General features: G+C 38.5%; 1 protein-coding gene across 1 annotated transcript; it reads right to left on the minus strand.

Annotated features, from left to right (window-relative positions):
* Window positions 1–216: 216 nt before the first annotated feature.
* Window positions 217–15552, minus strand: nrn1a (neuritin 1a). Its single transcript, XM_041968879.1, has 3 exons — window positions 15258–15552; window positions 4686–4833; window positions 217–592 (listed from the first exon to the last, which is right to left on the minus strand). Exons 1-3 carry the CDS (start codon window positions 15310–15312, stop codon window positions 364–366), a joined length of 432 nt encoding a protein of 143 aa, XP_041824813.1. The 5' UTR covers window positions 15313–15552; the 3' UTR covers window positions 217–363.
* Between the last annotated feature and the right edge of the window lie 427 nt (window positions 15553–15979).

Here is a 15979-nt window from a genome sequence, read left to right on the forward strand (position 1 = left end):
ACAATTGTAAGCGGGCAAGTATCCATCAAAATTTCATTATTGTCTTCATTTCAGCTCAACACCGTGTTGAATATTTAATGCTATCGACCTCTGGGTCAGGTCAGCATGTGATTGGATGAACTCTCCACGAGGACGGCCTGCAAAAGTCCCAGAGGGCAAACCAGGCTGCTGTGTTGGGATGAAGCTGTAAAAATCCGATTTGGGTGTATTTTCTTGTGATGAATTCAAACTCAGTCTTGAAGCTTGTATTTTAAGCATGGAAGTGTAGGAATCACTTTTTTTCTCTTTTTTTCAGTTGGACTTTATCTTTTTTTCCCTTTTTTACTTCTTTTAACTTTGTTTTTCTGTTTCTCCTTGTTTCTGTTAAAATGCCAGCCAAGTCAGTATGGTGGGCAGTGTGGCTAGGACCAAGATGAAGCCCCTGGCGTCAGCAGATCTCGGAGCAGCATTGCCGCCGCTGCAGAGTTCAAACAAACTCCCACGGAAATTCAGGTTGCGGGACTCCTTTTTCAGTTTATCCCAGAGATCCGTTGCTCCCTCTTGGCAGTCAGCCAGCGCCGTCGTGGCACAGGAATGGAAGTTATCCCAGTAACTGGCGAGAGAAAACACAGCAAGTATTAACACAAGCGCCTGACTCCAGTGGGAGGCTGGTTTTAAACCGAATGCATCAACAGGACGTGAAGCCAAGAGTGGGAGTCATCCCAGATCTGGCAACACAGAAAAACACAGCCAGAGAAGTTTATGCCAGTGAACTTCATCTAGTTTATACATTCCAAAAAAACTGAATTGTGCTGGAGTCTCTAAGCAAGTGACTTCATTGTTTTCCATCAGTTTTGGACAGAAAACACATAATATAAGCTGGCAACACAATATGCAGTATTAGTGAGTATTTTACAGGCTGATTATAACATTTTTAAAGGCAACAAATAGGACTTAAGGGGAAGCCTATAGAATGGCATTAAAAACAGCGTGATCTATTTTCAAAGTTTCAAGAACTGTGTTTGTGTCCAAATCCCATCTGAGGGAGCAACTGTGTTTATTATTTTGGTTTTAGTTTGGACTTAAGTTTTGTAAGACGTGTTTGATTAGATTTATGCATTGAAGCTGCTTGGTTAGGTACAGAAAAGCTAATGATTTGGTTAGAATATATGCTTTCCAACCCCTTCTCATCCCCAGCTCTTCAATTCTTTTTGTCCTTTTTCCCTTCCTCCTTTGTTCTGTGCTTCAGTTTGTCTTCACTCTCAGTTGGTCTCATTTTTTATTCATACTGATGCATCTTTATCCATTTCCCTCCATTTCCCTATAATTCCTCTTTCCTTCCAACTTCCTCTTTTAATGAAACATCTTCCCCTCGTTTCTTCTCCATCTTTATTTTCATACTTTTTACTTTTTGATTGATTTCTTTGTCTGCCTCCTTTTTCCTTTTAAATGTCCACATCTCATCTGTCCATCTTCTTTTAGAGCCAACTCCCAGTCCCAAAGATGACACCAGTCTGCCCATTGAAGCATGCTTTAACACACACACACACACACACACACACACACACACACACACACACACACACGCACGCACACAGAGCGTATCTAATCCAATCTTCCAATCTGCTCTTATTGATGTTGACCTCTTGAACCGAGCCGTGTTGAAGCCACATCTCATAGTAATTAACGTGTGTGTGTGTGTGTGTGTGTGTGTGTGTGTGAGGAGGCACACACTCCTCCTGCCACGCCTCGACAACGTTGTGATGGAGCTGTCACTGAATTAAAAAATCATGTGTGTGGAGGGGTGGGCTGTTCCTTGCTGCAGTGTGCCATCTGGTACCCACCAGTTTGGGTGGTGGTGTGTGCAGTGGATTAAAGGAGGTAGGGGACTGCACATATGCACACTCCTCCCACTAACTGCACCCCCACAAAACCACAGTTCTTCCCTCAGGGCTTGTGGTTGAATCACTCATATTCTTTTCTCTGAGATTAGGAGTCAGAGCTCCTCAGTGTCACACTGCCGGTTCAGATGGGACTCAACATTACAGGCAGACATTTTGTAATAAACATATATTCACTAAATACTTCTCCAGAAAGCCAGAACACTGCAGGAGTCTCAGTACAGACCAGGATCTTCCTTATAAAGGGACCTTTTGTTAGCCATGAAATATTCATAGCAGAGAAATGTGTCAGGTTTTAGAGTGGAGAGAAAAAGCTCCAGAGCCACAAAAACAAAGCCAAACTGCAATGATGCATTTAAGATATTTCCAGCTGAGACCAGTGGCATCCCAGTTCATATGATTTTACATGGTTAACATGTTTTTAATCAGTTTTATATGTAGTTTAAAAGAATATGTTTTTATGTTTCACTTTTGCATTATGCATCTCAGTTTTTATGTAAAGGGTCGAAAAGACCAGTTTGGACTTAAAGCTGATAGGACACATTAAAAAAAAAGGCTTATCTATTGTCCCCATACATGGAAGGGCAGGAAACTTTCTATCCTATAAAAGAAAAAGAAGAAGAAGAAGAAGAAAAAAATAGCTGCATGCTCCCTGTATGTGTGTTTTGTTATATGGATGGAGATTTTCCAAATGGAAGAAGGAAACCTCATGTTTTTACACACCCATGCTTGTGTGTACAGAGATACACTGCTTCCTCAGTGGTCCGGAAATCAAAAGGAATTAACATACCGCACTGAACTGGTGAGACTAGTTTAAAAGACAAAACAACAGAATCTGATGCATCTGGTGTGAAAACGTGGCTACACAACAACATGAGCAGCAAGTTCTTGGCCTGTCCGTCCACCCTGGCCGCCTCTCATTCCCAGTTTCATGGCTTTCACCCTTTGAGCTTTGTGCCTACATTTGAGACCTCTGCTCATACAATGCATATCTCATGGCTGATGAAATGAGCATATCTCTGCAACCAGAAGGTCCATCTAAATACACTGGAGTTATAGTAAAGGGAACACCTGTGAGATTGGTTAAGCTGTGTAAATACCAGTATACAGTATGGGTACTGGTATTTATGTAAATGAAGATGGCACGTAGCACAAAAAAAAGCTTGCCTTAAAAAAACTATTTTAAATTTTGGGATGATTATGAATATCTCTCTCAGACGCAGCCCTAAGCCTCCATCAGCACCACCAAGAAGAAAGAACTTAAACTGTTGAATAATCGCCTCCTTTTGTTTCTGAGTCGTTTTGATTAAACTTTAAGGAAGGGGCTGTGCTGTGATGGCGCCATGCTGTTACATTGCCAAGGAATTTATCACTATCTGGCTGATACGCTACCTACCAAGGCTACGGTTGGCTGTGGAAACACAACAAGGTAAAAAGTTTACAAATCATATCTGCACCGTAACCGAACCGACCCGCACCCGTTGGTGGAAACTAGGCTTTAGATCTTGCGACCAGGATTTGGTGGTTGTGCCTCGTACGAAGCTAAAAAACAAGGGTGACGAAGCTTTTTCGGTAGTTGCCCCAGGACTCTGGAACACTCTTCCTTTGGATCTGCGGACTGCCGACTTAGTGGAAATTTTTAAAGGGAAACTGAAAACACATTTATTTTATAACAGCTTTTGCTTAATTTATCTTGTGTTGTTGTTTTTAACATGTCTGTACAGCACTTTGTGATTCTATATCTTGAAAGGTGCTCTATAAATAAAGTTTTGCATACTTACTTACTTACTAGTCATCCTTTAAAATACTGGCATATGTCTGTACGTTTCTAGAAGATATGTTGTCCCTGTGCAAGTACAACTAGTAATATTGTGTAAAGCTATTAACTTGATGTTAACAACGTAGCAGTGCTAATTTGATATGCTAGCACTAGATTAGTGTTAAGATAATGTGGGGAAACCATGTCATATGTAGTTAGTTTTCAGGGAGTTTATCTAGGGACTACACATCAACTCAGCAAATCAAGATTTTCACAGGAAAGCTGCAAATAAATGATAAATAATGCTCAAAGAGTACCTCAGTATTCATGTTACTTAGCATTGACTAAGCTAGCTCTACATGATCCAATTTCATGTAATTAGGAGATTGCAAGACTCAGTTGATTTTAAAGTAATAACATCCTTTCCTAATAAGTCTAGTTCAATCACTGTGTATTTTATTTATCCATTTTCTAAACTTGCTTATTTCAGAGCAGGGTCACCTATCCCAGCAGCTACTAGGAGTTTCCTGGTTTTAGACGCAATTTGTTTATGCTTGAAAGATTGTTTGTTTCTCTGTAATAGACCTGCAATGGACCAGCAACCTGTCCAGGGTGTATTCTACTTCACACTTCAAGCTGCTGGAATAGATCCCAGCCCCTGTGACCCTGCATTGGAATAAGTGGGTGTAGAAAATGTATAGATGGAATAGACCCACAGACTATCCAAGTATGAGTGGTTGAGAAAGTTCACTAAACTTTTGGCCATCTGTTCTTAACATCCCCCAAATGGGAGACCTCAGGATTTTTAGATGGTTAAACTACATCTCCCAACATCCTACAATAACTTAATTTGTGTTTAATCTAGAAACAAAATGATGGTCTTTATGCTGTCAAAGAATTTAAAAAGTCAAAGAAAGTAACCCACAAGGATATTTATATTTTATTTTTAAAGTGAGGAAGGAAAACAGGTCAAATCTAGACTTCTAATTGTGTATCTTCTGACGTTTATTGTGTCCATACTATGCACAGATTTGTGAAACACCTACCCGCAGATCCTATGAAGGTTCTCACTGTCGTCCAAGTCCTGGGGATAGTTGGCCATGTTGTCCCCCAACTGAATCAGACAGTCCGAGAAACCCTTAAATACAGAGTCACATTGACCAGCACTGACCAGCACCGTCTGTAACACAGATACTGCAGGGGTGAGGGAGGGGACGAGGGGGGAGAAAAATATGAGAAAGTACATTAGCGTGAACTGCAGTTACCATATGAAGTCAGTCAACACATCTGATTCCTTACTGGGTGAATGAATGTGATCTTCTAAAGGCTATTTAATTTCAGGCAGCTTCACATAGTTTCAGTTAATCCATCTATTCAATGCAAAATCTCTTCCGTTCTTTTACAATCTGTCTACAGGTAGGAAAACAAACATAGTTTTTTTTCTTTATGAATAAATTTGTATTTCCTACCAGTTCACGTAAGCCCAACATCACATCAACTTCTGATTTCAACACAATTCTTTCTATCATGTTACACAATGTCAAAACGTCATCTATTAAAGTGGTTCTCAACTTGGCAGTCAAGGCTCCCCATGGTGGGTCACATGACCAGAACCAGGACTATTCAGAGGTGTTTGTGCTCACAGTTGGAGAACCACTGATTTAGAAGAAGTGGAATTCCTCTTTACTTTGTGAGAAATAGGACAGTATCATCAGCAAATATAGAGAGCAGAAAGCAAATGTATGAATTCCTTTTAAAAATGAGAAAAAGTAAATGTAGACAAACAGAGGAAGAAAAGCTGCAAATAGACATTAAGCTAAACATTAGTTATTGTGTAAAATGACAAGAGTCAGAAAATGAATCCCCAGCCATTTGAATGTTAATCCAGCAAATAAATAAAACAATAAAAGTAGAAATACACATGACCTAGCCCTTCAGCTCATAGTTATGTTGTTACATTAGAAATAAACCTTTATCTTAAACCAGAAACAGCTCCACAACTAACGCAAAATGAAAAATATTGCACTCTAAAAACAATAAAACCTGTCTTCATCACAAGTAAGCTCTGATTAAAAATGGAAATTTTACTCATGCTGATTTATTACATTGATTGCTAATAAAACTGCTCTGGAGATTCTTACATGCCGGTGTACTCAGTGAGATTTTGGGGTTCATGTAACCAAAATGATGTCTTGTTTAAAGTATAAAGGGGCTTTTGCAGTGTCAGCCCTGAGATTTTGAATTAACCTGCCGCTCAATATTCACACTTCAGTCTTTACAGTCCTTCATATTCTGTCTGAAAACTCACTTTTTTAGCTTGGATTTTAATGCTAGCTCAGTTCAAGTACCATCAGGTGTTAATGTTGTGATTTCTCTTTGTTTTCACTTGCTTTAATCAGTGTTATTATATCTGTTTGCCTCCATGTTATATTTAATTCTATTTATTTAACTGATTAATGGTTTCTTGAGTTCTTTAATGAGCTTGCAAACCACTTTGGTCAATCTTTAAATGTGTTATAGAAATACTTAAATATAGAAATAATATAGAATAATGTAGAAATAATTTGGCATTGACAGCGACCACTGCATCAAAAACCAATCACAAAACCTTCCAAGCATGCCATTTATAACAAGTTCATCCAGTCTAATTACAGGATTCTCCGGTGAAGAGGAGGCGAGTAAATGTTACAGTTCTAAATGAATGAAATTATGATTCACCTGTTAAAGATTTGATGCATCATGATGGATTTCTGTGCCTTACATCCTCCTACTACTTTATTACTAAATAAAGCTACTTTATAATTAATGCAAGCAGAAAGATCAGTCTGACCTTTTCTGTCACGCTTTCAGAAACCAGACAACTGCATTTATTCTAAAATCCACATCAGTGTCTCAGTGACCCTCTGTACATACAGTCTATGTCAGTTTGGCATTAGGGTGCAGTTATAGAAGTTTCTGTCAACTGAATTGTGTGATGGGAGCTTTGGCTGTGGTTCTAAGGTCTTCAACATGTGGCCACTGAGCTTAAGCCATGAAAACTGCCCTCCCTTTTCCTGAGTTGAAGTAGAAGGTTTACAGTGCGCCAGTAATTTGTGGCTCATCATTAAGGCTGGCTGTGTTCCTTAGGTTGGAGACGTGGTCAACATGGAAAAAAATGGCATTTTTGAGAAACAGATTTTATATACTGCGTTTGTTATTACTAAAGCCACCAAATCTGGCATTTTCACTACGTAGTGCTGAGCTCTGTCGACTCAAAACACTTTAGCTACATAATTCCTTCATATTCCAGCCAGACTGGACTTCAGGTCCTGATTGTTGGGATGTCCCAAATACGGCCTGAAAACTTTGCATTTGAACTGAAAAGCTGCAGCGAGGGCTCTGATGAGGACTAGCAGGAGAGATCAAACTTCTCCAGTTTTATCTTCTCTTCAATAGATCCCTGTTTAATATTTCTAAAAATGTATTTAACCACTGTAGAAGCAGGCGAATGAAATGAATGAAAATAATGTTTTTATTATATTAAAATAAACAGCAAATGTCCAAAGATGTGTCGGGTTGTTCTTCACACATGCTGTGATGATACTACGGTAACCCAGACGGGACAAATGAAACACAGGAACACCACTGGGAGTTTTTGGAATTGATGCCACTGAGGGAATTAATTCATTTCCATCCAATAAATTTTGTATAAAATGTTTAAATGAGTCATTTTTATACCTGTCTAGTTTTAAATGCATCGCTTTTAAGTTAACTGATTTTTTTGTCTTCTGTTTTTGGTTTTGTTGGATTCTTTTTATTTTCACAGCAGCCCTTCTACATTCAAAAGACCGTCAGATAAAGTTGTGATCTGTTTTTAGCTCTTGCATCTGTTCTTACTGAAGAAACCATTAACAATAAATTAATTTAATCATAAATGCTGAGACTACTGTGATATAATGTTTAGAGATTTGTTCTTTCTGTGGAGGCTGCAGGTTGTTGCTCAACAAACCACAAACATCTGTGTGACTTTAACAACCAAACATGAACCTAAATGCAGGTCAGAGAGCATCTGCTGTGAACCACATGGAAATGTGTAGAAGCCAAACTGAAACCATAAACTCCCTCGTGCACACTGACACGAGAGGTCGTGTGTTTAACCAGACAGGGTCGCTCGCCTTCCTCTGCCGAATGAACAAAAAGAGAAAACCCACCCCCTCCGACACGCCTCCTCCACCCCTCCCCTCCCATCACAAACATGCTTTATTAGCACACACGCCCCCTTTACATGACCTCTGTTTACTGTGTGCACGTGGTTCGTTAAGCAAGGGGTCGAACTGATTGATTGTTTTGGAAAATAATGCGGCTGCTGTCCGGTTCCGCTCGATCAGACTGTGGACTAACACAGCATGACGTGTAGGACGAGACACGGCTGTTAGAGGAGGACGAGGGGGAGGAATCAGCCTGGCGCGACTGCAGCACCAGGAAGAAAAACCACTACATCACCATTGATATAGTCTTTCTTATAATATGATTATCTTTCCAAGTAAGAACTGAGTATTGAATATTGAGTCAGAACGACTCAAAAACTTCTTTCTGTTCACCCAAGATGTGTGGAAAACCTTTCTGAAGTCCCATAAGAGCAGTAAAATGTGAGGAAATATTAACATGTAAACTAGAAAACTGTCATCAGATCTGGTTCCCTTCATCACAGTTCAGGGGGAAGGAGAGTCTATTTCATACCAAAATCATCATGCTTTTCCATTCCTGACCAACCCTCCTGATGTCTTCATGACTTTACTGTAAGCTTAAAAATGAGCCTGATTTAAAGTGTTATTGCATAAACTTAGTCTCACATGAATGAAGTGTAATAAAGAGCATAATAATTGAAAAAAATCTCAATTTTTTCAGACCATTTGATGAGTAAAAAAACATTTTGATGGCTAAAGAATTATTTAGGGTTCAAAGTGACAACACAGAGGTAATATAATAAAATAAGTGAAAACAAATCAAGTTAGAAACAAGACAAACTTTTTAATATGGAGAGTCAACATGGGAAGGTAAAAATTCGTACACTGAGCCATTCCCCTGCTCATGTATTGTGATTTATTTTTTTTATTTTATTTTTTTTTTTTTGCCTAAGCCAACTACAAATAATTGGGGGAAAGGCTAGAAAGTTGAGAAACCTCTGATCAGAAAAGCCTCTTTTCCATTGCAAGGACTTTTTTCATTTACTTGGAATTTTAAAAACCCTCAGCACATTAAAAAACTTTCCCTGGGAAAAGCACCTTGTGGAGGGGAGGGACTCAGATTCCCTGGAATTCTTTAGGGGCGGGACTGTGTGATAAAGAGCTCTGATTGGTGGAACAAACTTGCAGCGTTATGCTGTCCAGGTATGCTCAAGCCTGCAAACTGTTCATTTTACTTCTACAAACTTAACTCTGTGTTCTGATTGTTCCATAAATGAGGTATGAGAAGTGGAAGGATGACAAGGTCTGTGTTCTTATATCAAAACGACAGTGTCTGGAAGAAAAGCTGAGAAGCTGAATGTGGGACACAGAAACAAATTCAGGAAACAACATTATTAGAAGCTAAAGGACCACAACAGCGGAAGTAGGCCCGGCTGCGGTCCAAGCAAGTGGTATCAGCCTAATTAAAACACATTTTCCAGAACTTTTTGGTGCCGTGGACATGCAAACCACACAGATTACCAGGAATTATTTTACCCTGATGAATAAATACTATAAATATATGATAAAAACTCCCCCTCATGTGAGTTTAATTTGGTTTCAGCCCCCCATCGTCCCCTCCTGCCTCTTAAAACCATGAAGTCCTGCAGGTCTTTTATTTGTGGCCACAAAATCAAAATAAATGAAGATACTTTATCCTAGGAGCCAAATCAGTGATGCTGAGACAACCTTCTAAAAGTTTTTCATCCTAAAATTACAGGCGTATTACGGTTTCCTGATTCAGCCACTGCAAACTTTTCAGTACAGACTGTTGTTCATAGTAAAATAGTTATTACATAAACACGTTGACAGTAATTTTCTGTAAAAGTAGAAGTATTTTGATGTGGACGACCACACATGGAAGTGGTTGTATGTTAGTAACCATCAGTCCCTAATTCAGGTTCCAGTCCAGAAATCATGTTAACCCATTAAAGCCCGACCCATGAAAAAATGTTTTTTTTTTTAAATATGAGGTCTTAATTTGGCCCTTTAACAAAATGTAAGAAAAAGAATTAAAAAATTTTTTGGGGGGGATATCTACTATTTAATACCATGAGATACAATAAAAATATTATAATGTGGTTTTCTACTTCTGGGTATCTATTAGGGGACAGAAGACAAGTATCAGATTGTCTTCAACAAGATTTTGAGCAAAGTTTTTACCATAAATTGAAGCAAAATGTCTCAGAAACTGTGTGTAAGAAATATTTTACGCCGGACACTTATGGGTCAAATTTTTTAAGATCATTTTCTTTAATTAACTTATTTACTGTGATTCAGTGTTAAAGAAACTGGTTTTAAACAGATTTAGTTTCTTTCTTGTCTCCATAGAAATTACGGTATGTTTTTGCTGAATGGAAAATGGTTTAATACTGTAAATTTAAATGTCTGCATTAAAAAAAATCAGAAATTTCTACTGAATGTTTCCGTAAATTTAACAGTAATTTCCCACTTTTGACTTTATGGTTCCTTCCCATTAGTTTTACTTTTGTAAGAAGGAATGACAGTAAAATACTGTGTATTTGACATAGTTTATCTGTAAAAATGAAAGTTAAACACTGTGAACTTCTTTACTGTAGTTCTGTGTATTTACTACAGTGATATGCAGTTTAAAAATTTACAGTTTTTTACAGTTGCCATTTTACATTTTTTAATGTATTTTACAGACATTTTTAACAGTGCAGTGTTTTTGTATGTTTATTTGTAGTGATTTTACTTGTTGTAAATTTAATTTTAATGTTGTAAATCATCCATCAGGTAGCTTTCCAGAGGGTTAGTCAGGTGTTTGTTAGATGATAAAGTCGATCTCATGGTTAGTAACGTAGCCGTTGTGGACTGAAAGTCTGGACCCTGATTTATTGTACGTTTCTTAATTAATATCATTTTAAAATAATCGTATTCCTCTTCTACACTACGATATTAAAAAAAAAAAAACAGGATTGGATTTCTTCCCCTTGTTCGGTTTGTTTAATTTAACAGTCTAAAACCTCCAAAAACGTGTGTCATAAACAGAAAAAATGAATAAATTCCACCCAAAACCATCTTTCTTTCTTCCAAGCAGCCAGACTTTCTTTTAAATATTGAAAAATTGGCGTTTTTTTTCAGTCCTTGAACGTGACCCTCTGCGGTTTGTCTTTGTTTTCTCATAACTGAAGGGATGAACCAGTCATTTCCACACACAACAGACTGTTACGAGCAGCCTGTCACAAACACATGATGTCCAGAAGAAACAGGAACAAATACACCAAAGACCTGAACCAGGACCTGAGAGATGCATCTGAACCTTCAGCTGATCCATCTACTGTTGGCTGAAGCCTGATCAGAAATGGTCTCCATGGAAACGTGGCTGTCAGGAAGCCATTCAGGAGGGGGAAAGGCTGAGGTATGCCACAAGAGCTGGACTGAAAATCAGTGGCAACAGGTCTGATGGAGGGATGGGTCCTCCCCAGAGCCTGGACTTCAACATCACTGAGGCATTGTGGAACCTGGACTGGGAATGGAACAAAAGGCAGAAACATCCAGAGAAGAACTTTGGAAAGTCCTTCAAGAAGTCTGGAGAACTATTCCTGACCATGACTTAAAAATGACAGAAAACTTGTTTGTTGAAGAATAAAGTTGTTCAGACTGAATTTTCACTTTCAAAAGCTTTAGAATTTCATCTTGTGTCGCATGTCTTTAAAAACCATTGCTTTCTTAAAAAAAGAAAAGAAAAGAAAAAAAAGAAAGAATTTAGGTGTTCTGCACAAAAATGTGAGATTTAATGAAAATATACTAACATACAGATTAATTTATGAGTCATTTTGATGGTTGAGTGTAATTAAAATAAACTGAAAGGCTTCATCAGTAGCAGCTATATGTGCCATGAGGCCGATGCTTGGTAGTGAATCAGAAGAGCCGACTCCACTTTTCTCCTCTTGCTGCCTGTTTAGCTCTCAGTGCTCTGCCCAGCTGGCCTGCATGGACAGGCAGCCAATCACATGTGAGGATACAGGATCATGGCAGACAGCCATGAGGAAGGTACATGAGTGAGTGATTGTTCTGTTTTATGGATTTGTTTGCTGTTTTTATACATTTGTGCAATAGAAGATTTTTATTGAAATATTAAACAAAAGTAAAGGTTTTTGTATCAGAATAAATGCAAAAAAGGAGGCAAATATAAGGCTTCTCATAAAAATGCTGAACACAAGGGTTTTCAAAACACAAACCATTCATTTTTGAGAAGTTAAGGTAAATTATGGGGCTGAAAAAGATGCTGAATTAAGAGCTGCTCGGGAGCAAAAGAGACGACTCTCTGAAAAGAGCCGAACATCCCATCACTAGCAGCAGCTTCTAGTATAAGATTCACTCTGTATTTCCAGCTTTAATCCTTCTGTACATCTGAAATCTGTTTGTGGATTATTGAACAAAAATACACTGTTTTATTTTACACTTCAGTGTTTTAACTGTTTTAATATCCCTCCTAATTTTCCATTATGCCCATAAGAGTGATTTTAATTTTTTTCTCTATTCTCTGCAAGTTTATTAAAACATTCTCATCTTAAATATGTTTCAGTCATTTTTGTCACAACATTTCCATGTTGTATTAAAGATTATCCTAATATTCTAAATTCCTTCAGAGCTGCACAGATATTTTATCTGAAGGAGTAAATGATTGAAACTCCTCCTCTTCCTCCTCCTCTTCCTCCCCTTTGTTTTCCCTGGTGTCTCTCTCTGTATGTTAGAGGCATTACATCATCTCTAATAGCTGCACGTCGCTGCGACACGCTGAACTCTGCAGCCGTCAGAGTTTTAATCATCTTCTGTTTCTCTCAGTCACGCGCATCAATCAGCTCCAGAAAAAAGATTTTCTTTCCCTCACAAATTCAGATCAACACCGTAAAAAACATAAAACGGGAGAAGATGAGGAAGAATTAAACGAATAATGCTTGAAATTCAACATTTTTCTGACATTATTCATTATTTTTTATATAAATATTTATTTCTAGTTAATGCAAATCTTTCGACTTTATTTTGGCATCATTTTGGTTTATTTATGGATTAATTTTTATTTGAACACTTGCTTTTTATTTATTCCAGACACAATGATTTTACACTTTCCCCCCAAACAGCTGCATGCATGAAGTTTTTCCCAGTTTAAAATGTATCCTGCATATTTAAAGTCTTTTCATTTGTTTTTATCTCCTCAAAAAGAATTTTAATCATCTCTAATGTGGAGCTTCTTTCGTTCATATCCATCCATCCCCTGATTTAATTTATTTATTTATCTATTTAATAATTAATCATTTTATTTACACATTTCCAGGGTTTATTTCTGTCTGAATAGAAGAACACACAAACATTTTCCTTTTTTCTTTCTATTTTCTTTTTTTCGTTTACGCCACCCACCAAGCACTCATTCACCCCACCTCCACAGTCACACACACACGCGCACACACCGTTTGCTGCACCGTAAGGATGCCAAAAGCAGCATGTTGTAGCTTCACACCGCGGACACACCCACCGACACACGAGGCCATTTTTCGTGCGTAAAATGTGCAAAGAAAACCCCAAATATAGATTTTTACAATGTATTCACTTCCGTTCAGAATACTGAGATTTTTTCCATCACATGTAAATTTAGCCAGTCGGTAAAAAGCTTTAACCCTAACCCTGAAATTATTTTTAAACATTTTGATGCTTTTTTTTTAAATGCTTTTAACTCACACACGTTTCTGCTGCAGCAGCGCGCCAAACCTCAAACCAATCACACTGCAGGCAGCCAAACACACACAATTCACACTTAAAAAGGTTAAAAAAAGATTTAGATCCGTAAACACAACAAATACCGACAGACGGAGGGAAGTTCGGAATCCAGGTCAGCTGATCGATTTTATTCGATTCCTCTGCATCTAATCATCAACCTGTGTGAAATAATTCTGCAGCAGTTTGTCTTCCGTTTGAACCTTTTCACTAAAAATAAGCCAAGACGCAACAAACGACCCACAAACACGAACATCTCTTTTTGTTCTTCACCTGATTTTCGCTTTCTTCGTTTATTTTTGGCTCTTCCTGCTGATGCTTTTGGACCGTGAACACCGAACCTCTCCCCCTCTAACAATAGCACAGAAGAGGATTCTGCGTCCTGAATAATTCAGCATTTCTCTGCTACAACACACACACACACACACACACACACACACACACACACACACACACACACACACACACACACACACACACGCTCAGGCAGAGCCCTCCTCCACAGCGTCGTTATGCAATGGAACATTTTACTCCATATTCACCCGTTTCAGCTCAGATAATCCCGGTTTAGAATTTCCAGACGCGCCCGCCGCAATGAACCCAACGCGGCTCGGAAAGGTGCGGGATTCCTGGTCATAATAATAAAGACAGGTGTAATTTTGTTCGCTCGTGAGACTGACTCACGAGCAATTTTGCTCGCGCACATACAGAGAAAATTAAGGAGAATAATTAACAGATTTTGTTGTTTTGTAATTTTATTTGTGGTAGTGGTGAAAAAAGATCCACACTGAATTAGAAATTGGTTTTATGTTTCTGTTCCCTGGTTCTTCTTCTTCTTATTATTTTATTGTAGTTTATTTGATTTTTGTTTTTTGGCATCCGGACGGTGCGGGTGTGACGCCGGTGCTCCGCACACATTGCGGCGGACACCACCAGAAAGAAGAAACTATGTGTGTGTGTGTGTGTGTGTGTGTGTGTGTTTAAACCGATAAATTCGTGGAAATTGCGGGATGTTTTCTCTTTTTTTTTTTGTCCTTTTTTTCAGTGCACATTTTCAAACAGCTTCAGTTTCACTTAAACAGCAAATCTAAAAATATAAAATTTATACCTAAATATTTGTTTTTATTTGTTATTTATTATTATGAAATTTAAACTTTAAAAATAATCACATTCTTGCACGTGGAGGTAAAAGAATGCAGCAAATGTCCCCAGTTTGGGACAACCGAGACGGGAGGAGGTGGGGGGGCGAGGAGAGAGGAGGGAGGGAAGGAGGGAGGGGGCATTCCCCTTGTTAACGCACACACGCATGCACGCGCATGCACGCAAGCACGCACACAGAGAAGGTGGAGTGTTGCCCCATAAAACGGGAGCCGCTGTTTCATGAGAAAAGCTGCAAATTCACAGCAAAAATAATTCAAATTAACCATTAAAAATTCTGCACGTGTCACAGAAATTATATTTAAACAAAATAGTTTTAATTTCTGCTGCTAAACGAATAAATGTGGTAAAAATGAGGAAATCTGTTAACTGCTCAGTGAAAAATCCCCACATAAATAATAAGAACTAAATTAGATTCAGTTAAAAAGTACCAGATTATATCAAGAAAATAAGCCAAAGTGTCCAGAAGCTGCAGGCGTCGCTGAACTGGAGCAGTAAGAAGGTTCCGCCGCTCACCTATATGAAGAGCTAGAAGGAGTGCGAGGCATTTGGAGGACCAGGTTACTCCCATCCTCTGCGTCCGCCTCTCACCATGAGAGCACAGATTCACAAAGTTGGAGAGCCGCAGAGGAGGAGCCGCACATTCCCCGCAAAACAGCCGCAAACAGCTACAATCCAACACGGCACAGTCCTCCTCAGTCCCACTGGCCCGGCTTCACCTACTCCTTCCTCTTCCTCTTCTCCCCTTTTTTCGTCTTAATGCTTCTTGGCTCCGCGCGCTGCTCTCCTTCACTGCCGCGCTCCGCTCTGCGCTTTCACACCGTTTTTACGCGTCCCGACAGAAAAAAGACAAGAGAGAGAGAAAGCCCCTCCTTCCTCCTTCCTCCCCCAACCCTCCATCCTTCTTTCCAACATTCATTTTTTGTTGATTTTGTTTATTGTGATCTAATCTTTCTCTTTTTTTTAAATGAGGAAATTTTAAGGGAATAATGTCTAATTTACGATCCCGTTTCTGGTTGCAAAATAGTCTTTTTATTATAGATTATTGAATCTTTGTTAAACAATTAATAATATAAAATAAATAGTTTAATGGTAACAATGATAATAATTACGAAACTATAGAAAAAAAAGCAAAAGGCCTGTCAGCCTCCCATACAAAATATATATAAAAAAATCATATAAAGATACAAGATAAATCACCTGTTGCCGAAAAAAAAAAAAACAAACCACAAAATAAA

The sequence above is a fragment of the Melanotaenia boesemani genome, chromosome 18 (assembly GCF_017639745.1).
Source record: "Melanotaenia boesemani isolate fMelBoe1 chromosome 18, fMelBoe1.pri, whole genome shotgun sequence".
NCBI classification, from domain to species: Eukaryota; Metazoa; Chordata; class Actinopteri; order Atheriniformes; family Melanotaeniidae; genus Melanotaenia; species Melanotaenia boesemani.

Excerpts from the sequence above, each read along its gene's own strand:
- nrn1a (XM_041968879.1), bottom strand. The coding sequence starts at position 15,312 with ATGGGAGTAACCTGGTCCTCCAAATGCCTCGCACTCCTTCTAGCTCTT. Across the intron at positions 4,834-15,257 it reads CCTTCTAGCTCTTCATATAG|TATCTGTGTTACAGACGGTG; the intron begins GTGAGCGGCGGA and ends TCACCCCTGCAG. Across the intron at positions 593-4,685 it reads AACCTTCATAGGATCTGCGG|TTACTGGGATAACTTCCATT; the intron begins GTAGGTGTTTCA and ends TTCTCTCGCCAG.